Source organism: Ranitomeya variabilis, chromosome 3, assembly GCF_051348905.1.
Source record: "Ranitomeya variabilis isolate aRanVar5 chromosome 3, aRanVar5.hap1, whole genome shotgun sequence".
NCBI lineage: Eukaryota > Metazoa > Chordata > Amphibia > Anura > Dendrobatidae > Ranitomeya > Ranitomeya variabilis.
The window spans coordinates 267,246,408-267,269,662 of NC_135234.1; the positions used below are offsets into that span (position 1 = coordinate 267,246,408).

The window sequence follows — 23,255 nt, forward strand, 5'->3', positions numbered from 1 at the left end:
AAAACTTAAATTCTCGTTCAAGCCTTTAGGGGCAACTGTATCAAGTAACCAAATCCATTTGGTTTCAAGTTTGGCCAAGGGTGTACTAATTTTTCCACCCCTTTCGTTAAGTTCATTTTTGTCAATACCAAACACTTTTAGGAGAGAAGCATCACAATTATGGTATATTTTAAAGTGCTTCGGTAATGTTTTCAACAAATTGACATCCTCAATGTCCATAGCTGCCTGGATCCCCAAAACGTGTTCCCGTGTGCGAATTTTTAGTTGGCGGGTAGTCATCCCTATATATATGAGGGAACAAGGGCACTGAGCATAGTAAATTACCGCTTTAGATGTACATGTGATGGATTGTTTGATTTTATATGTAACAGTACCCTTTGCATTGTTAAAAGTTTGGGATCTCATAATGTTTGGGCAGGCCACGCACTTTCCACAGGGTCTGCACCCCAGTGTTGGTTTGATTTTTGTTAAAAAAGAGGGTCTAGGATCACCTACATAATGGCTTTTCACCAGAGAATCACCTATATTCCGTGATCTCCTATATGTAATATTAGGGCGTTCACCGATGTATTGTGCCAACACTGGGTCACTTTGGAGAATCGGCCAAGCTTTAGTCAAGAGTTGGCGCATTAATTCGGACTGACCGTGAAACTGGGTAATATACCTAATTGGCTGTATTGTTGATGATGTTTTCGTTGAATATAGGGCTTGATGCCGCGTAGTATGTTTTTCCCTATTGTAAGCCTTTTTGATGGATCGGCGGCTATATCCCTGCTCACAAAATCTCTCCTTCAGATCTACTGACTGCTTTTCAAAATCCTGTTCACTTGAGCATATCCTCCTCAAGCGTAAAAATTGGCCAATTGGTACAGTGGTTTATCATGGTTTTAGGGTGTGAGGAGGTAGCATGCAAGAATGAGTTTACTGATGTAGGCTTTCGATACAAGTCAGTTCAGAGAGCATGATCACTACCTCTCATTACATTGACATCCAAAAACTCAATGTGATTAGGATCACATTTATATGCCAGGTGTATATTAAAAGGGTTTTGATTTAGTTGGCACATAAATGCTTCAAGTAATTCCCTAGACCCCTGCCAAATGAAAAAGATGTCATCAATGAAGCGCACCCAAAGTGGGAAGCGGTCCACCGATGACATGAGGTCAGAAATAAGGAAGTCCTTCTCCCACAGCCCCAGGAACAAATTTGCATACGCAGGCGCAAATGAAGCACCCATAGCGGTGCCCTGGAGCTGTAGGTAGAAGGACCCCTTAAATAGAAAAAAGTTGTGAGACAGAGAAAACTGTAAAAGTTTCAAAATCAGCTCACCCATATTAGTTGAAACGAGGGAAGAACCCAAAAAGTATTGTACTGCCCGTAATCCATCATTATGCCGTATATTCGTGTAAAGTGACTCCACGTCACAGGATACCAACAGTGTGTCACTGTCGACGTGGAGTCCATCCACTTTTTTAAGAAAATCATTTGTATCTTTTACAAACGAGGGCAATTCCTCGACCAATGGTTGCAACTTGGCATCAATTAATCTATTAATGTTCTCCATGAAATTCCCACATCCCGATATTATAGGTCTGCCTGGTGGTGTGGTACAGTTCTTATGGACTTTGGGCAATAAGTATAGTGTCGGTATTGTCGGCTCACCAACTTGCAAGGCCTGAAATAATTCTTTATTTATCACTCCCACCATCATTGGCCTCTTTGAGAATCAACATGAGTTCCTTGTGAAATTTCTCAAGTGGGTTGAAAGTTAGTTTTTTATAACATACCTCGACTTTTAATTGTCTAAAAGCCTCTGCCTCATACAGCACTTTCAGCCAAATCACTATATTCCCACCCTTATCCGCAGGCTTTATTAGAATATCACTCATCCCCTGTAGTTTTACCAGACTTTTCCTTTCTTTGTAACTTAGATTTTCCATATTAAGATACCTGGGAATTTTTTCAAATTCTGGGATCGGGGCTGCTGCATTCTTGTGCCCTTGGCAACGCCAGGTACACATCCTGTGCGTCCGGTCACGTGACGCGGCTGCTCCTGATTTCCGGGTTACCCAGGCCGCGCATGCGCCGCATATACTGCAGCTGTGGACATCGGCGCCATACATAATTATGGCAATATAAACCCCCCCCAGATACTGACATATACTTACACCCCCGACGAAGGAGCTGTGCGTCCAAAACGCGCGTCGGGGTGCACCATACCTTATTGGCGATCCGTTCAATTACCCCATATATCCAAAAGTAAGTGACTTCATATGTTGATCCAGCCATTAGCACTTTATCCATATAGTTTTTTGCACCTATTGCATCTGCACCTTTTCACTGATTGCACTTTAGTTTGCTCTCTCCCTTATATGCACATTGTTGCACTTTATTACTAAAAAGAGCTTTTACACACATTTTTGCAAAAAAATTCTTTTCACACTATTATTTTTTTACTATAGTAAGTAATCTTAAATCCTTATGGGTATGAGTTTACATATAATATATAAGATGGCAGCCAAATAGGTATGGGCACTAATATAATTGTTACATACGTGTATATGGAATGATATTCTGGTTTTTAATATTGATTGTTTATAAATTGATCTATACCAGATAATAAATAAATATTTAATTATTCATACTCTCTGCTGTGAATGGTTTCTTGGCCTTACCATGCTATGAGCACAACCTCCTTAGTTCTTTGTAGTGTTATACTACCCTATTGACACATTTGGTGATCCTGGGTATCTTGATTTTACAACATATGGTTTTATATTTTATATTTATCTATATTCTATATGGTACCTCGGCATAACTAGTGTGTTTAACTAATTTCTAATCAAACCCTGCAGAGTCGGGATTTAACCCTGTCCTACCTGGTTTTGCTACAATGTACACACCTTTGTAATGGTTATCTGGGTCTTTAAAATGTATGGCCTCTAACAGGGTGCTAATAGTAGATTATTGTGGTCTGACTCCCAGCACTTCCACTGTTCAGTTGTATTTTGGGCACAACTCCAGACAAGTGTTTATTACTATTGTTCCGCGGAAGAGTGTTTTCATTTCCATTGTGCTGCAAGTTTTAGTATGCACAACTACATCAGGATTGTCTATATACCACAGGGAGCCACCAGAAATTACAGAGATACTGAAATGAGAGCCAGCCCATAAATAGATGTGTGTACTGTACATTTACCATGCTAAGCTACTTATACACATTGACCTACTTGCCTAAATGTACGTTTCTGCATACAGTATATATGATCAAATTAGTTTGATGAGAATTAAATTAGAAGGATTATATCATATTTGCCGGTCGCAAAAAAACCCAAAAAACTTTATTCTGCATGTATGTGTGTGTTTATTGTGTGTATTGTATGTGTGTATTTAACCCTTTACAAACTATAGGATTAGTAATGGATAGGTGTCTTATTGATACCTCTCCATTACTAATCCGGCTTAATGTCACCTTACAAAGGTGACATTAACCCCTTATTACCCATATGCCACCGCTACAGGGAACTGAGAAGAGATCGGCTAAGTGCCGGAATTGGCGCATCTTAGAGATGCACCATTTCTGGGGTGGCTGTGGGCCGGGGTTTGTAGCCAGGGGGTGGCAAATATCCATGGCCCCTTCCTAGGCTATGAATATCAGCCCGCAGATGTCTGCATAGGCTTTTCTGGCTATAAATAATAGGGGGACCCCACGTCATTTTTTTTGGGGGGTCCCCTATTTTATTAGCCAGTAAAGGCTAAGTATACAGCTGTGGGCTGATATTCCTAGCCTGGGAAGATCCATGGGTATTACCTGCTTCCCAGGCTATAAACATGGTGGTGCAGAAAATTGCGCTGGAGCCCACACCATTTAAAAAAAAAATAAACAGATACTTCATTTAAGGCCGGAATCACACTTGCAAGAAAATCGCACAAGTCTTGCACCTCAGTACCCGGCACTGCTGCCAGCACTCGGACTGGAGCGTTCAGCTGCATAGAAATACTTGCAGTCGCACACTCAAGTGTGACCCCGGCCTAATGCAGATTTCGTGTGTGTCTTTATTTAAGGCCGGGATCACACATGCGAGAAACTCGGACGAGTCTCGCATCTTAATAACCGACACTGCGGCCGTCACTCGAGAGCGGTGCATGCGGCTGCATAGAAATGGAAATTATTGGCAGTTATCAAGACACCCTCAATAAAGGAGTGGTTCTGCAGGTGGGGACCACAGACCACATCTCAGTACCAATGCTTTCTGGCTGATGTTTAGGTCACTTTTGAATGTTGGTTGTGCTTTCACACTCATGGTACCATGAGACGGACTCTACGCAAGTGGCTCAGGTAGTGCAGCTCATCCAGGATGGCACATCAATGCGAGCTGTGGCAAGAAGGTTTACTGTGTCTGTCAGCTTAGTGTCCAGAGGCTGGAGGCGCTACCAGGAGACAGGCCAGTACACCAGGAGACATAGAGGGGGCCGTCAGAGGGCAACAACCCAGCAGCAGAGCCACTACCTCACCCTTTGTGCAAGAAGGAACAGGGGGAGCACTGCCAGAGCCCTGCAAAATGACCTCCAGATGTGCATGTGTCTGCACAAACTGTTAAAAACAGACTCCATGAAGATGGTCTGAGTGCCCGAAGTCCACAGATGGGGGTTGTGCTCACAGCCTAACACCGTGCAGGATGCTTGGCATTTGTCACAGAACACCAGGATTGGTAAATTCGCCACTGGCGCCATGTGCACTTCACGGATGAAAGCAGGTTCACACTGAGCACATGTGACAGAGTCTGGAGACGCCGTGGAGAGCGATCTGCTGCCTGCAACATCCTTCAGCATGACCGGTTTGGCAGTGGGTCAGTAATAGTGTGGGGTAACATTTCTTTGGAGGGCCGCACAGCCCTCCATGTGCTTGCCAGAAGTAGCCTGACTGCCATTAGTTACCAAGATGAGATCCTCAGACACCTTGTGAGACCATATGCTGGTGCGGTTGGCCCTGGGTTCCTCCTAATGCAGGACAATGCCAGACTTCATGTGGCTGGAGTGTCAGCAGTTCCTGCAAGATGAAGGCATTGAAGCTATGGACTGGCCTGCCCATTCCCCATACCTGAATCCAATTGAACACATCTGGGACATCATGTCTTGCACCATCCACCAACGTCACGTTGCACCACAGACTGTCCGGGACTTGGCGGATGCTTTAGTCCAGGTCTGGGAGAAGATCCCTCAGGAGACCATCTGCTGCCTCATCAGGAGCATGCCCAGGCATTGTAGGGAGATAATACAGGCACGTGGAGGCCACACACACTACTGAGCATCATTTCCTTGTCTTGAGGCATTTCCACTGAAGTAGGATCAGTCTGTAACTTAATTTTCCACTTTTATTTTGAGCATCATTTCAACTCCAGACCTCCGTGGGATATTGATATTAGTTGTGATTCACGTTGATCATTTTTAGGTTTTATTGTTCTCAACACATTCCACTATGTAATGAATAAATGATTTACAACTGGAGTATTTCATTCAGTGATATCTAGGATGTGGGATTTTAGTGTTCCCTTTATTTTTTCAAGCAGTGTACGCTCCGCTCCCGAGTGCCGGCGGCAGTGCCGGTATTAAGAAGCGAGACTCGTCTGAGTTTCTCGCATATGTGATCCTGGCCTAACTCTTTATGTACCATATAATTATGTTTATTACTAAACATCCGGCTTGGTATTATCTATAGATATAGCTATAGATAGATATAGCTATAGATAGATATAAAATTCAAAAAAGCAGGCAGCACTCCATGTCATCTGAAAAATCTGTGCAGGATTTATTGAACCCACATGTCTGGGCAAAGTTTCGGCTCCAAATGAGCCTTTCTCAAGCAGTGGGTGTTTCTCCAAAGTGCACATTTATTTATTTATACTATTTAACAATCCTTAATTGCCACCAATCATAATTTACATTCTATAAAGTGCAGTACATATGTCAAAATCAAAAAGTACTAGTGCATTACATATTGTCAGTACTGACTTCCATTCATATGAAGTGCATCCGTGCTACATAATTGACCAGGATGAATCAACAGTGGTATACCATAAGGAAAAAGAGAATGGATCTTCCAGTTCCGAAACATTTTACGGAATATAAACACACTGAAAAAGAACTTAAATGTAAAATCATAGATGTAGTACCAATCCAAAGACGCGGGGGGGGCAATAGAGAGCAAATTCTCAAGAAAGAAGAGTTAATGTGGATATATGAACCAATTTTAAAATACATACAGTGTTCTAAGTATAAGTGTATGTTTCAAGTCCAAGCAGTGATGTTGTGACTTGGGAAGTTGCAGTACTAACTATTTTAGATTTGGGGGTTCTGTTTTTTTTATACATACCCCTAATTTTATAAAATGTTTTTTTTCTAAGCGCATTGCTGTCCAGTAATGAAGTACTTACCTTGGAACAACATGCCAACATGGAGGATGGAAAATTATAATAAAGGAAATTTATATCAAAGGAATTGATTCATAGATGAGAAATATCTAAAATATTAAAATATTAATTTTTTTAGAATTTTTTTGAATTTATGTGAATGGATTATGGGCCAAGTAATTAATAAAATTTGAGTAACCATCTACATCACTTGATTGTCGTTGTTCAAGTCTAACCATGTAACAATAACTTGGGACAATGGTGCTACTGCTTTTAGCTGTCATGTTTGATGCATTCTTGACCCGGAGGGGTTAAGTGCATCATGTTGATGCTATTTTGACTCCCGGAGATGGCCTGAGTAAGGGGTCGTCCAGAGCGTCAGGGCGGGATTATGCTCCATGAGTCTGTCCAGCAAGTAGTTTAAACATCCGAGGAGGTTAGCAGTGGATGGTTTCATGTCTGAACTTTCGGATCAATGTGTTGTGGGGGGGGGGGCGCTGTATATACAATTTTAGTTACATGCCACAACAAAGATGGTGGTGTGTGGTGCTTATGCGCAAGCGCCATCCAGAAAATGCCACACAAAGTAGATGATTGGCCGGTAATCCATTACACCATAACGACGTGTTCGGACTTGCGCACTGAGTCTGTTGGAACGCTCAGTAGCGTGTATGGCGTCGTCCATAAGGCGGCATGGTTCCTTAGGGGTAAGTGGGAGTACATGAATAACGGAATAATTTATTGGACAGTACAATGTGCGATAGTGTCGTTGAAACACATATATATGTATACGTGAGCACGGATGCATTTTATATGAATGGAAGTCAGTATTGACAATATGTAATGCACTAGTACTTTTTGATTTTGACATATGTACTGCACTTTATATAATGTAAATTATGATTGGTGGCAATTAAGGATTGTTAAAATGTCTATAAATATGCACTTTGGAGAAACACCCACTGCTTGAGAAAGGCTCATTTGGAGCCGAAACGTTGCCCAGACATGTGGGTTCAATAAATCCTGCACAGATTTTTCAGATGACATGGAGTGCTGCCTGCTTTTTTGAATTTTATATACTCTGGACATCCATGGACAGGTTGCCTGGGGGCCTTGCACCCGAAGATAAGTAAATGAACTATGTGCTGTTCCTATTTTTTACTAATATACAGTAGATAGATATAGCGATAGATAGATATAGCTACTGTATCTATAGCTATATCTATCTATCGCTATATCTATCTATCGCTATATCTATCTATCTATCGCTATATCTATCTATCTATAGCTATATCTATCTATCTATCTCATAAAGATCCATATCTCAAAGATTGAAAATGTTATGGCTCTCGGAAAATGGTGATGCAAGCTAAATTTTTATTTATATACCGTATATATTTTTTTTTTACAAATTTCTGATTTTTTTTTACCACTTAGTTTTTTATTTTATGTTTTCTATCTGTGTAATCTTACTGACCTGGAGAATCATATTGCCAGGTCATTTTTAATGTAAAATGAAAGCTATAAATATAAAACCCAAAACGAATTGCGGAATTGAGCTTTTTACGCTATTTTAGCCGCACATGGAATTTTTTTCCTGCTTTCCAGTACATCACATAAGTTGCATGATGTACCGTAATTCAAAAGCACATCTGGCCTGCAAAAAACAAGACTTCACATGGCTCTGTCGACAGAAAAATAAAAAAGTTATGGCTCTTGGAAAAAGGGGAGGAAAAAACAAAAGCACAAGAATGGAAAATCGCAAGGACGGGAAGAGGTTGAGAATAATGAGAATATATTAGCTCTTTCAGCTCCGCAATAGAGAAAAAACGCACTGTCTGACAGCTGTCCCTAAAGCTGGGCTGTTGTAAGTCAGTGCCAGGGGTGTAATTACAGCCACTGATCTCTAAACACTGATTGGCGACTGAATTTGCATCGTCGCCACCCCCGTGACTAAAAAAAAAACGCCCAGAAATGAGGATTTTCGGCCACCGCAAAAACACAAAAAAAGAAATGAGAGGACCAAAACATCTTATCTACCCCCAAAAAAGAAAAGCGCAAAGATGGAAAATTGTCTGGTTGGGAAGGGACTGAGGATAGTGAGAATGCGGTAGATCTTTCGGCTCCACAATGGAGAAATGAAGACGAAGCCCTAAAACATTGGACAAATGCTCCAGACAGTATTGTGTTCAATATCTGCAGTACTGAAGAAAAGAGTATGAGTCCATAAATAAAAGAGATTACCTTTAGCATAGGTGCCAGAACTGTGTGATTGATCAGTGGATATGGTGTAGGCTGGATTTGAATTATTACACATTTTTTTCTTCATTAATTGTGCACTAGAAAGCAAAACCAGAAGAGCATAATAGTTTTTGCAGAAAATAAATTCTGAAATACGTGTCCGAGACTCTGTGTTTACGTTGCACAAGAAATGCAAAAACTCAGAATAGATGGTAGTGACATCTTTTTTGTGAAATGGGGATAATTGTTTTTTAACAAAGCAAAGGAAAATTCCCTCGAATCCAGATATTTAACTGCTACTGTGACAACATCATGTCTTCTACAGCACAAAGTGTGCATATCACAATTTCTTATTTATTTTTTTGCATAGCTGTTTTACCAATCAGGTTTACATCCAGAGGGCGTTAAGAAATGTTCAGCAGATCACTCTGACTTAATCTGATGGTGTTTCTGTTAATGTTTTGCACGGAACAGTCTGCCTTATCACAAATAACTAAGAGGGTTCATTTTTGGACTGCTTTTTTAAATTTTAGAATGCATGAAAAAGTTTATTAAACAGACTGTTGGTTACCACGGAATACCATATGTTTAACCGTAGCCATATATTTGGAGGGCACTTTGATATTGCTAAGGCTGTGTTCAGTGTTGCACTGAGGTGCCAAGGGCTCACCAGTAACATTGACTTTGGGGGGGGGGGGGGCCTGCTTTTCTCCTGCTTACAAATATTGCACTATCCTAATTCACAAATCTATCTATATGTATAATAATAAATTGTGTAGTTTGGTGAATGAATGATGAGATGCTGCTTTTTTCTCTACAGAGTGAATCAAGTTAATTATTCCATGTACTACCCATACAGTGGGGCTGGGAGCCCAGATCTGCACAGGGGCCCACTGTGGGTATTCCCCTGTTACCCTATGGGCCAGTCCAAGCCTGGTTGTGTTTGTGTTAAAATTGAAAGATTGAAAATGGTTGGATACATTTGAAATAATCAAATCAGTTGAATTTGCCAGGTTAAGCAACTTTTTCCCAAAAATTTAATTTGCTGTGTGATTATGTGTTTATGGCTTGTATGGGAGCACCACATGTAGAGTACACACTGCTCATGGAGCTGTCTTGTTGGACATTTGTACTGTGGTAATAATTTGGGAGAATTGCTTTTGTCTTTGTATTCTAGTAACTGTGCTACTAGTAAATGTTACTGATGTTGCTGCATCGATTTCCAGCTTTTAAAGCTTGAAACTATTAAAAGAAGTGACTTGATCATTCTTTGGGATGCTTCTACTTGGAAGGCACTCACTATGTTATACATGAATTAAAAAGAAAAAGTCAGCGCAAAAACCAACAGTGAAGATGCCAGAAACGATGCTTCAGGAATAACGCTGCCGGCATTTCCCTGGAGCATCTTCTTTTTGACAAACTTGACAGGTACTCCGTCATTTAAAAGACGTCGTGTGTATATACCCTTGTAGGCCTAAAGCAGGGCTCCCCAACCTGTAGCTCAGGAGCCACATGTGGCTCGCGTCCCCATGAATTGTGGCTCGCGACTGTCTGCCAGCTTGATGCATTAGGTCTAGGTCTAGCAAACAGGTATCAAGACCACATCTCAAAATGGTGAATTTTTGTGAGTAACCCTGCACAGAATTGCAGATCTGGATGCACATTTACGTCTTTGAGGTTTAGGGATGTTTTAGGTATGGTACGCTGGAGGTTTGTACTACCTGTTAGAGGAGGTTCTCAAAGCTGGATGTGACAGTGTGTTGAGAGAATACTGAATGGGGGTATTGTGGGAACCCCTGGATCTCAGTGTACGGCTCTGGAGTGATTTCTGTGGAAAAGCTTTGGTTATCATTATACCTGTAATGGGGGCTTTGGTTGCCACTATGAAGAGGGTGGGAGCTGGATATTGCTCGCGACCCTCTCTCTAAGCTTAATGTGGCTCTCAAGGTCAGAAAGGTTGGGGACCACTGGTCTAAAGCAACTGTATTAAAAGTGCATAAAAGGGTATTGTTCTTTGATCAATTACTGAACCACTAGTATGATTGAAATACCAATAGTGTTGATCCAATAATATAGATGTGTGTGACCATGTCTAATTACAATTTACTTGCATAAAATGTGATAATTGATGTCTTTCAGATTGTGAAAGGTGCATCTCGACATGAAAGAGAACAGTGGAATCTTCCTGAGGAAGCAAAGTTTTCCTGGCTTCCACATTCTGAGATACAACTTGAGGGTAAGACTAGTGATTGCCTCCACAATACTTGGTGGGTGTTAAAATGAGCCATTGACCCATTAAGGACCTGGGCAATGTATTAATTACAAAACATTTTTATTTGTTGTCCAATTCAGCCAAAATCTTTTGTTTCTTTTTCGTTAACTAACGGGATTGAGACTTAGCCCTCAACTGAGTCACAAATGTGTGGTTGAAACACAGCGTGAATATACGCTTGGCAGCATATGCTTTCCGCATGTTGAGCTGAGAGTGGCACTATTTCGAATACATATTAAAAAAAAAAAAAAAAAACCTTTTGTTTTATGGCGCCATTTTTTTAGAGACTTAATTTTTACACTTTTCTGCCAGCATAGCTGTATTAGGTCTTATTGTTTCCAAGATGAGCTGTTTATTTAAATCACACTATTTTGTCGGACATTTTTGGTGACGTTTAATTACTATTTGGGATCTTTTTAACACCATTAATAATTTCATCCAGTCAGTAGCATAGCTCCTGGGGGGGCAAAGGGGTCATTGCCCCAGGCCCCGTCACGTGATGGGGCACAGCGGGAGTCACTGCCACTTCTGTGATGAGGCAGAACACAGCACAGGAGGAAAACGGCAAAATACCTGCTCCTGTCTGATGGAGACCCTGCACGCTGGTTAGCACAGTGGGCAATTGCAGGAGTCCCTCCTGCACTCTGGCGTGCTGACTGACCTGAGGAGCTTCTGCCAGGTGGCAGTTTGCTTCACTCTATGCAAGCTCGAATTGGCTCAGGGCAAGCACGCGTGGTTCTAGTGCCCACCTTGCATTTTACTCGGACACTTCCTGGTCCTGCCTGCAAACTTGTTTTGTAAGTGGGGAGCCAATTTATTAGCTTGATTAAATGTAGGCATGTCATGGTGGGATGAATGTGAGAGGAAGGGGGTCTTGAGGGGGCTGAAGTGGGTGAGGCGGGTCAGGACGCTGGGTGGCTGATTATTATGCTATTTTGTTAATGAGATTATATGCATTCCATCATGTGTAAGGCTGTGTGCCCACGTCGCGGTTTTTTATGCGTTTCCGCCACGTTTTTTGCCGCAGCAGAAACGCTTAAAAACGCATTCCCATGCAATCCTATGGGATACCGCAGTTGCTGTGCCCATGCTGCAGATTTTCACGCTGCGGAATCGCATAGCGGTAAAATCCGCAGTATGTTCATTATTTCTGCAGAACTCTCAGCGATTCCACCGCCATAGGATTGCTATGTCCACCATGCGTAAAGTGAGCGCTTCATGTGCGGATGGTACCCAGTCTGGAGGAGAGGAGACTCTCCTCCAGGCCGGGTACCATATTCCTGTAAAAAAAAAAAAAAAAAGAATTAAAGTAAAAAATATGGTTATTCTCACCTTCCGACAGCCTCCGATCTCCTCAGCGGTGCACGCGGCAGCTTCCGTTCCCAGGGATGCATTGCACGAATCACCTGAGAACGCCGTGGTTACGCGACCGTGACATCACAAAGGTCCTTCGCGCAAAGCTTGGGAACGGAATGTACCAGGAGCGCCGCTGAGATCGGGTTCCGTCGGAAGGTGAAAATAACCATATTTTTTATTTGTTTTATTATTTTTAACATTCTATCTTTTACTATTGATGGGAAAGCTATATGGATCCCCAAATACGTAAATTTTTGAACCACCTTTAATTTGGTTTGTACTTCCGCTTCCCTGGTACAGTCATACTCTCCCTCTATCAGCAAAACACACAATTTATCCCAATTAATAATCAGTCCCGATATTCGCTCAAAACCCTCAATGTCACGACATTGCTTAAGGTCTCCCCAGGATTTTCCAAGAAAAGCAGGATATAGTCCGCATATAGAGCTACCTTCTCCTCCATTTTCCAATACAAAAACCCTTTCACTTCCTGCGACCTTCTTATTGCAGCAGCTAATGGCTCCACCGACAGGGCAAAAAGCAATGGGGACCTCGGACACCCCTGTCTCATACCTTTACACAGCTCAAAACTTTCTGTCAATTTATTATTCACTCTAATTTTAGCCGTTGGAGAAGAGTATAGTAATTTCACCCACGAGATAAACACTGGCCCAAACCCACAGTGACCCAGCACTGACCACAGGTAATTCCATTCCACTTTGTCAAAGGCTTTATGTTCATCTAGGGATACCATCACTCTCCTCCCCACATTTTCAGCTGGGATTTGCATATTTAAATACAGCCTCCTTAGATTGACAGCAGTGGATTTATTAGGCATAAAGCCAGATTGGTCTGAATGAACCACTTTATCTATTACCGAATCAGTCTGTTTGCCAGGGCCTTTGCAAGAATCTTAACCCCTTCCCGACCTTTGACGCCACGTAGGCGTCATGAAAGTCAGTGCCAATCCGACCTGTGACGCCTATGTGGCGTCATGAATGATCGCGTCCCTGCAGATCGGGTGAAAGAGTTAACTCCAATTTCACCCGATCTGCAGGGACAGGGGGAGTGGTACTTCGCTTCACCCCCCCCCCCCCCCCCCCGTGGCTAAGATCGCTCTGATTGACTGTTGACAGTGAAACAGCCAATCAGAGCGATTTGTAATATTTCACCTATGAAAATGGTGAAATATTACAATCCAGCCATGGCCGATGCTGCAATATCATCGGCCATGGCTGGAAAACCTAATCTGACCCCCCACCCCCACCGCCACCGATCACCTCCCCAGTCCTCCTTTCTGCCCCGTACTGTGGTCTGCTCCCCTCCGTCCTCCTGTCCGCTCCCCCGTCCTCCTGTCCGCTCCCCCATGCTTCGATCCACCCCCTGTGCTCCGATCCCCCACCCCGTGCTCCGATCTCCCCCCCCCCCCCTCATACTTACCGAGCCTCGCGGTGTCCGTCCGTCTTCTTCATGGGCGCCGCCATCTTCCAAAATGGCGGGCGCATGCGCAGTGCGCCCGCCGAATCGGCCGGCAGGTTCATTCCAGGTACATTTTGATCACTGTGATAAAACCACAGTGATCACAGTGATCAAAATAAAAAAAAATAGTAAATGAACCCCCTCTTTATCACCCCCATAGGTAGGGACAATAATAAAAATAAAGAAAATATATATATATTTTTTCTTCCCCCACTAGGGTTAGGGCTAGGGTTAGGGTTAGTGTTAGAATTAGGGTTAGAACTAGTTAGGGTTAGATTAGACTATGTGCACACATGGTGCGGATTTGTCTGTGGATCCGCAGCGGATTGGCCACTGCGGATTCGTAGCAGTGTTCCATCAGATTTACAGTACCATGTAAACCTACTGAATACCAAATCCGCTGTGCCCATGGTGCGGAAAATACCGCGCGGAAACGCTGTGTTGTATTTTCCGCAGCATGTTAATTCTTTGTGCGGATTCCGTTTTACACCTGCTCCTCAATAGGAATCCGCAGTTGAAATCCGCACAAAAAACACTGGAAATCCGCGGTAAATGCGCAGGTAAAACGCAGTGCCTTTTACCTGCGGATTTTTCAAAAATGGTGCGGAAAAATCTCACACGAATCCGCAATGTGGGCACATAGCCTTAGGGTTAGGGTTGGAATTAGGGCTAGGGTTGGAAATAGGGTTAAGATTAGGCTTGTGGTTAGGGTTAGGGTTAGGGGTGTGTTGGTGTTAGGGTTGGGATTAGGGTTAGGGTTGGGATTAGGGTTAGGGTTGTGGTTAGGGGTGTGTTGGGGTGAGTCTCCAAATGCAACATGGCGCCACCATTGATTCCAGCCAATCTTGCGTTCAAAAAGTCAAATGGTGCTCCCTCCCTTCCGAGCCCCACCGTGCGCCCAAACAGTGGTTTACCCCCACATATGGGGTACCAGCATACTCAGGACAAACTGGGCAACAATTATTGGGGTCCAATTTCTCCTGTTACCCTTGCAAAAATAAAAAATTGCTTGCTAAAACAATTTTAGAGGAATGAAAAATTTTTTATTTTCACGGCTCTGCGTTATAAACTTCTGTGAAGCACTTGGGGGTTCAAAGTGCTCAACACACATCTAGATAAGTTCCATGGGGGGGTCTAGTTTCCAAAATGGGGTCACTTGTGGGGGGTTTCTACTCTTTAGGCACATCAGGGGCTCTGATGGAGTGGCCTGCGGGCGTCACATTCCATTTGCAGAGCCCCTGATGTGCCTAAAGAGTAGAAACCCCCCACAAGTGACCCCATTTTGGAAACTAGACCCCCCCATGGAACTTATCTAGATGTGTGTTGAGCACTTTGATCCCCCAAGTGCTTCACAGAAGTATATAACGCAGAGCCGTGAAAATAAAAAATCATTTTTCTTTCCTCAAAAATGATGTTTTAGCAAGCAATTTTTTATTTTCACAAGGGTAACAGGAGAAATTGGACCCCAATATTTGTTGCCCAGTTTGTCCTGAGTACACTGATACCCCATATGTGGGGGTAAACCACTGTTTGGGCACAAGTCGGGGCTCGGAAGGGAAGTAGTGACGTTTTGAAATGCAGACTTTGATGGAGTGGTCTGCGGGCGTCACATTCCATTTGCAAAGTCTGCATTTCAAAACGTCACTACTTCCCTTCCGAGCCCCGACTTGTGCCCAAGTGGTATCAGTGTACTCAGGACAAACTGGGCAACAACTATTGGGGTCCAATTTCTCCTGTTACCCTTGTGAAAATAAAAAATTGCTTGCTAAAACATCATTTTTGAGGAAAGAAAAATGATTTTTTATTTTCACGGCTCTGCGTTATAAACTTCTGTGAAGCACTTGGGGGTTCAAAGTGCTCACCACACATCTAGATAAGTTCCATGGGGGGTCTAGTTTCCAAAATGGGGTCACTTGTGGGGGGTTTCTACTGTTCATGCACATCAGGGGCTCTGCAAACGTAACATGATGCCCGCAGACCATTCCATCAAAGTCTGCATTCCAAAACGTCACTACTTCCCTTCCGAGCCCCGGCATGTGCCCAAACAGTGGTTTACCCCCACATATGGGGTATCATCGTACTCAGGACAAACTGGACAACAACATTTGGGGTCCAATTTCTCCTGTTACCCTTGGGAAAATAAAAAATTCCGGGCTAAAAATCATTTTTGAGGAAAGAAAAATTATTTTTTTATTTTCACGGCTCTGCGTTATAAACTTCTGTGAAGCACCTGGGGGTTATAAGTGCTCACTATGCATCTAGATAAGTTCCTTGCTGGGTCTAGTTTCCAAAATGGGGTCACTTGTAGGGGAGCTCCAATGTTTAGGCACACAGGGGCTCTCCAAACGCGACATGGTGTCCGCTAACGATTGGAGCTAATTTTCCATTCAAAAAGTCAAATGGCGCACCTTCCCTTCCGAGCCTTGCCTAGCACCCAAACAGTGGTTTACCCCCACATGTGAGGTATCGGTGTACTCAGGAGAAATTGCCCAACAAATTTTAGGATCCATTTTATCCTGTTGCCCATGTGAAAATGAAAAAATTGAGGCTAAAAAATTTTTGGGTGGAAAAAAAAAAGTACTTTTTCATTTTTACGGATCAATTTGTGAAGTGTTATGGACTGTTAATTTAGGAGCGACATGCGACTAGCCCTGAGCAGGTGGTAACTATACAGACCGCAGTTCCTGATCTTAACACAACACTAGAAGTAGCCGTGGGATGTTCCTGTCACTCCCTGGACACCTCGTCACAGCCGGAGAACTAGCTACCCCTAAAGGTAGAAACAGGAAAGCTATCTTGCCTCAGAGAAAATCCCCAAAGGATAGGATAGCCCCCCACAAATATTGACTGTGAGAGGAGAAGGAAATGACATACATAGTATGAAACAAGAGGAGGCCACTTCTAGCTTTATACATAGTAAGGAAAGAACACTGTGCGGTCAGTAATAAAAACTAGAAAAAGTCCACCGCAGAGATATGCAAAAATCTCCACACCTGACTAAAGATGTGGAGGGCAAAATCTGCAGCCCAGAGCTTCCAGCTTAGCTAAATAGATCCATACTGATAAGCTGGAAAAATGAGCAAAACATAGAATGTGCTGAACAATAAAGTCCACAACAAATGGACTGCAAAAGGACAAGCAAGGACTTATCTTTGCTGAACTGGACAGAGTGTCAGGGAAATCCAAAAGAGCAGTGGCTCCAAGCAGGAACAGTTGACAACTGGCACTGATTGAGGGCCAAGGCCAGACTAAAATAGCCGAGCCAGAAAGACGATCGGTGGAAGCAAGCTGCTAATGCTAAATCCAAGAAGCAGCTATACCACTCAAAACCACAGGAGGGAGCCCAAGAGCAGAACTCACAAAAGTGCTACTCACAACCACCGGAGGGAGCCCAAGAGCGGAATTCACAACAGTGAAGCACCTGGGGGTTCAAAGTGCTCACTATGCATCTAGATAAGTTCCTTGGGGGGGTCTAGTTTCCAAAATGGGGTCACTTGTGGGGGAGCTCCAATGTTTAGGCACACGAGGGCTCTCCAAACGCGACATGGTGTCCGCTAAAGATTGGAGCCAATTTTTCATTCAAAAAGTCAAATGGCGCTCCTTCCCTTCCGAGCCCTGCCGTGCGCCCAAACAGTGGTTTACCCCCACATATGAGGTATCAGCGTACTCAGGACAAATTGGACAACAACGTTCGTGGTCCAGTTTCTCCTTTTACCCTTGGGAAAATTAAAAAATTGTTGCTAAAAGATCATTTTTGTGACTAAAAAGTTAAATGTTCATTTTTTCCTTCCATGTTGCTTCCCCCCAGGCCGATCAGGACGAGCCAAGTGAAAAGCACGAACCAAATCGGCAGCTTGTACATCGGAGGCAACCACCCAAGAATTATCCTCCTGGCCATAACCCTTCCCCTTGACAAGATACTGAAGCCTCCGCCTCGAAAAACGAGAATCCAAAATTTTCTCAACCACATATTCCAACTCCCCCTCAACCAACACCGGGGCAGGAGGATCAACAGAGGGAACAACGGGCACCACATATCTCCGCAACAAAGATCTATGGAAAACATTGTGGATGGCAAAAGAGGCTGGAAGGGCCAAACGAAAAGACACTGGATTGATAATCTCAGAGATCTTATAAGGACCAATAAACCGAGGCTTGAACTTAGGGGAAGAAACCTTCATAGGAACATGATGAGAAGATAACCAGACTAAATCCCCCACACGAAGCCGAGGACCAACACACCGACGGCGGTTAGCAAAACGCTGAGCCTTTTCCTGAGACAATGTCAAATTGTCTACCACATGAGTCCAAATCTGCTGTAACCTGTCCATCACAGAATCTACACCAGGACAATCAGAAGGCTCAACCTGCCCTGAAGAAAAACGAGGATGGAAACCAAAATTACAAAAAAAAGGCAAAACCAAAGTAGCCGAACTGGCCCGATTATTAAGGGCAAACTCGGCCAACGGCAAGAAAGCCACCCAATCATCCTGATCAGCAGACACAAAGCATCTCAAATAGGTTTCCAAGGTTTGATTAGTTCGCTCAGTTTGGCCATTTGTCTGAGGATGGAAGAAAGAAAAAAGACAAAATTAAAGACAAAAAGACAAATTAATGCCCATTCTAGCACAAAAGGCCCGCCAAAACCTGGAAACAAACTGGGAACCTCTGTCAGACACAATATTTTCCGGAATGCCATGCAAACGAACCACATGCTGAAAAAACAATGGAACCAAATCAGAGGAGGAAGGCAATTTAGGCAAAATTACCAAATGGACCATTTTAGAGAACCGGTCACAAACCACCCAGATAACAGACATCCTCTGGGACACAGGAAGATCCGAAATAAAATCCATGGAAATATGCGTCCATGGCCTCTCAGGGACAGGCAAAGGCAAAAGCAACCCACTAGCGCGGGAACAGCAAGGCTTAGCCCTGGCACAAGTCCCACAGGACTGCACAAAAGAACGCACATCCCGCGACAAGGAAGGCCACCAAAAGGACCTAGCCACCAAATCTCTGGTACCAAAAATCCCAGGATGACCGGCCAACACCGAACAATGGACCTCAGAAATTACCTTACTTGTCCATCTATCAGGAACAAACAGCTTCCCCACAGGACAGCGGTCAGGTTTATCAGCCTGAAATTCCTGAAGCACCCGCCGTAAATCAGGGGAGATGGCAGAAAGAATCACCCCTTCCCTAAGAATGCCAACTGGCTCAAGAACTCCAGGAGAATCAGGCAAAAAACTCCTAGAGAGGGCATCCGCTTTAACATTCTTAGATCCCGGAAGATATGAAACCACAAAATCGAAATGGGAGAAAAACAGGGACCATCGAGCCTGTCTAGGGTTCAGCCGCTTGGCCGACTCGAGGTAAATCAGATTCTTATGATCGGTCAAGACCACAATACGGTGCTTGGCCCCCTCAAGCCAATGTCGCCACTCCTCAAATGCCCACTTCATAGCCAACAACTCCCGATTGCCGACATCATAATTGCGTTCCACAGGCGAAAACTTTCGGGAAAAGAAGGCCCATGATTTCATCAAGGAACCATCAGAATTCCTCTGTGACAAAACGGCCCCTGCCCCAATCTCCGAAGCGTCAACCTCAACCTGAAAAGGAAGAGACCCATCCGGCTGACGCAAGACAGGGGCAGAAGTAAATCGGCGCTTAAGCTCCTGAAAGGCCTCAACAGCCTCAGAGGACCAATTTGTCACATCAGCGCCTTTCTTCGTCAAATCGGTCAGGGGCTTAACCACACTAGAGAAGTTGGCAATGAAACGGCGATAAAAATTAGCAAAGCCCAAAAATTTCTGAAGGCTCTTCACAGATGTGGGTTGAATCCAGTCATGAATCACTTGGACCTTAACAGGATCCATTTCTATAGACGAAGGAGAAAAAATAAACCCCAAAAAAGAGACCTTCTGAACTCCAAATAGGCACTTAGACCCCTTCACAAATAGAGCATTATCATGAAGGATCTGGAATACCATCCTGACCTGCTTCACATGAGACTCCCAATCATTGGAAAAAATCAAAATATCATCCAAATACACAATCAAGAGTTTATCAAGATAATTGCGGAAAATGTCATGCATGAAGGACTGAAATACAGAAGGAGCATTAGAAAGCCCGAAAGGCATCACCAGGTATTCAAAATGGCCTTCGGGTGTATTAAATGCAGTTTTCCATTCGTCACCCTGTTTAATACGAACAAGATTATATGCCCCTCGAAGGTCAATCTTGGTAAACCAACTAGCCCCCTTAATCCGAGCAAACAAATCAGAGAGCCAAGGTAAAGGGTATTGGAATTTGACCGTGATCTTATTAAGAAGGCGATAATCAATACAGGGTCTCAAGGAGCCATCCTTCTTGGCAACAAAAAAGAATCCCGCTCCCAATGGTGACGAAGACGGCCGAATATGCCCCTTCTCCAAGGACTCCTTAACATAGCTCCGCATAGCGGTATGTTCTGGCACAGACAGGTTGAAAAGTCGGCCCTTAGGGAACTTAGAGCCTGGAATCAAGTCAATAGCACAATCACAGTCCCTTTGTGGAGGAAGGGAACTGGACTTGGGCTCATCGAATACATCCTGGAAATCTGACAAAAATTCAGGAACATCAGAAGAGGGGGAAGAGGAAATTGACATTAAAGGAACATCACTATGTACCCCTTGACAACCCCAACTAGTCACAGACATCGATTTCCAATCCAACACTGGATTGTGTACTTGTAACCATGGAAAACTTAGTACAACAACATCATGCAAATTATGCAACTCCGGAAAACGACAATCTTCCTGATGCGCTGGAGCCATGCACATAGTCAACTGAGTCCAATATTGAGGTTTATTCTTGGCCAACGGTGTAGCATCAATACCCCTCAAAGGAATAGGGCTCTGCAAAGGTTGCAAAGAAAAACCACAGCGCCTGGCAAATTCTAAGTCCATTAGGTTCAGGGCAGCGCCTGAATCCACAAATGCCATGACAGAGAAAGATGACAATGAGCAAATCAAGGTCACAGACAGGAGAAACTTAGGCTGTTCAGTACTAATGGTAACAGATCTAGCGACCCTCTTAATACGCTTAGGGCAATCAGAGCTAGTATAAGCTGAATCACCACAGTAAATACACAGCCCATTCTGACGTCTGTATCCCCTCTGTTCCACTCTAGTCAGAATCCTATCACATTGCATAGGCTCAGGACTCCGCTCAGAGGATGCTGCCATATGGTGCACCACTTTGTGCTCACGCAGGCGCCGATCGATCTGAATGGCTAGAGACATAGATTCGCTCAGACCAACAGGCGTGGGGAACCCCACCATAACATCTTTAAGGGCTTCAGAAAGACCCTTTCTGAAAATTGCTGCCAGAGCGTCCTCATTCCATTTAGTGAGCACAGACCATTTTCTAAATTTCTGGCAGTATAATTCTGCCGCTTCCTGACTCTGGCACAGAGCCAACAAGGTTTTTTCCGCATGATCCACAGAGTTAGGTTCGTCATACAATAATCGGAGCGATTGAAAAAATGCATCTACATTAAGCAATGCCGGATCCCCTGACTCAAGGGAGAATGCCCAGTCCTGAGGGTCACCACGCAGCAGAGAAATAACTATTTTAACTTGCTGAGTGGGGTCACCAGAGGAACGGGGTTTCAGAGCAAAAAACAATTTGCAGTTATTTTTAAAGTTCAAAAACTTAGATCTATCCCCGTAAAACAAATCTGGAGCAGGAATTCTAGGCTCTAAGGCTGGAGTCTGAACAACATAATCTTGGATACTCTGAACTCTTGCAGCAAGCTGATCCACACGAGAAAACAGACCCTGAACATCCATGTCCGCGCCCAAATCCACCCAGAGATTAAGAAGAAGGAAAAAGACAAAACAGACTAAAGAAAAAAAAAATGGCTCAGAACTCTTTTTCTTTTCCTTCTTTTGAGATGCATTCAACTCATTTTTGGCCAGTTTTACTGTTATGGACTGGTAATTTAGGAGCGACATGCGACTAGCTCTGAGCAGGTGGTAACTATACAGACCGCAGTTCCTGATCTTAACACAACACTAGAAGTAGCCGTGGGATGTTCCTGTCACTCCCTGGACACCTCGTCACAGCCGGAGAACTAGCTACCCCTAAAGGTAGAAACAGGAAAGCTATCTTGCCTCAGAGAAAATCCCCAAAGGATAGGATAGCCCCCCACAAATATTGACTGTGAGAGGAGAAGGAAATGACATACGTAGTATGAAACAAGATTTAGCAAAGGAGGCCATTCTAGCTATATACATAGTAAGGAAAGAACACTGTGCGGTCAGTAATAAAAACTAGAAAAAGTCCACCGCAGAGATATGCAAAAATCTCCACACCTGACTAAAGATGTGGAGGGCAAAATCTGCAGCCCAGAGCTTCCAGCTTAGCTAAATAGATCCATACTGATAAGCTGGAAAAATGAGCAAAACATAGAATGTGCTGAACAATAAAGTCCACAACAAATGGACTGCAAAAGGACAAGCAAGGACTTATCTTTGCTGAACTGGACAGAGTGTCAGGGAAATCCAAAAGAGCAGTGGCTCCAAGCAGGAACAATTGACAACTGGCATTGATTGAGGGCCAAGGCCAGACTAAAATAGCCGAGCCAGAAAGACGATCAGTGGAAGCAGATGTTAATGCTAAATCCAAGAAGCAGCTATACCACTCAAAACCACAGGAGGGAGCCCAAGAGCAGAACTCACAAAAGTGCTACTCACAACCACCGGAGGGAGCCCAAGAGCGGAATTCACAACAGTGAAGCACCTGGGGGTTCAAAGTGCTCACTATGCATCTAGATAAGTTCCTTGGGGGGGTCTAGTTTCCAAAATGGGGTCACTTGTGGGGGAGCTCCAATGTTTAGGCACACGAGGGCTCTCCAAACGCGACATGGTGTCCGCTAAAGATTGGAGCCAATTTTTCATTCAAAAAGTCAAATGGCGCTCCTTCCCTTCCGAGCCCTGCCGTGCGCCCAAACAGTGGTTTACCCCCACATATGAGGTATCAGCGTACTCAGGACAAATTGGACAACAACGTTCGTGGTCCAGTTTCTCCTTTTACCCTTGGGAAAATTAAAAAATTGTTGCTAAAAGATCATTTTTGTGACTAAAAAGTTAAATGTTCATTTTTTCCTTCCATGTTGCTTCTGCTGCTGTGAAACACCTGAAGGGGTTAATAAACTTCTTGAATGTGGTTTTAAGCACCGTGAGCGGTGCAGTTTTTATAATGGTGTCACTTTTGGGTATTTTCAGCCATATAGAACCCTCAAACTGACTTCAAATGTGAGGTGGTCCCTAAAAAAAATGGTTTTGTAAATTCTGTTGTAAAAATGAGAAATCACTGGTCAAATTTTAACCCGTATAACTTCCTAGCAAAAAAAAAATGTTGTTTCCAAAATTGTGCTGATGTAAAGTAGACATGTGGGTAATGTTATTTATTAACTATTTTGTGTCACATACCTCTCTGGTTTAACA

The 23,255-nt window shown here is 43.5% G+C and overlaps 1 protein-coding gene across 5 annotated transcripts in view; it reads left to right on the plus strand.

The window, feature by feature from the left end:
• The window catches only part of MYO19 (myosin XIX), a 554,640-nt gene that overhangs the window by 242,580 nt on the left and 288,805 nt on the right, over positions 1 to 23,255 (plus strand). For all 5 annotated transcript variants that reach the window (XM_077295453.1, XM_077295452.1, XM_077295451.1 and 2 more), the window contains one exon: positions 10,791 to 10,887. In XM_077295453.1, the coding sequence (XP_077151568.1) occupies positions 10,791 to 10,887 (97 nt within the window). The remainder of the gene's footprint in view (positions 1 to 10,790; positions 10,888 to 23,255) is intronic.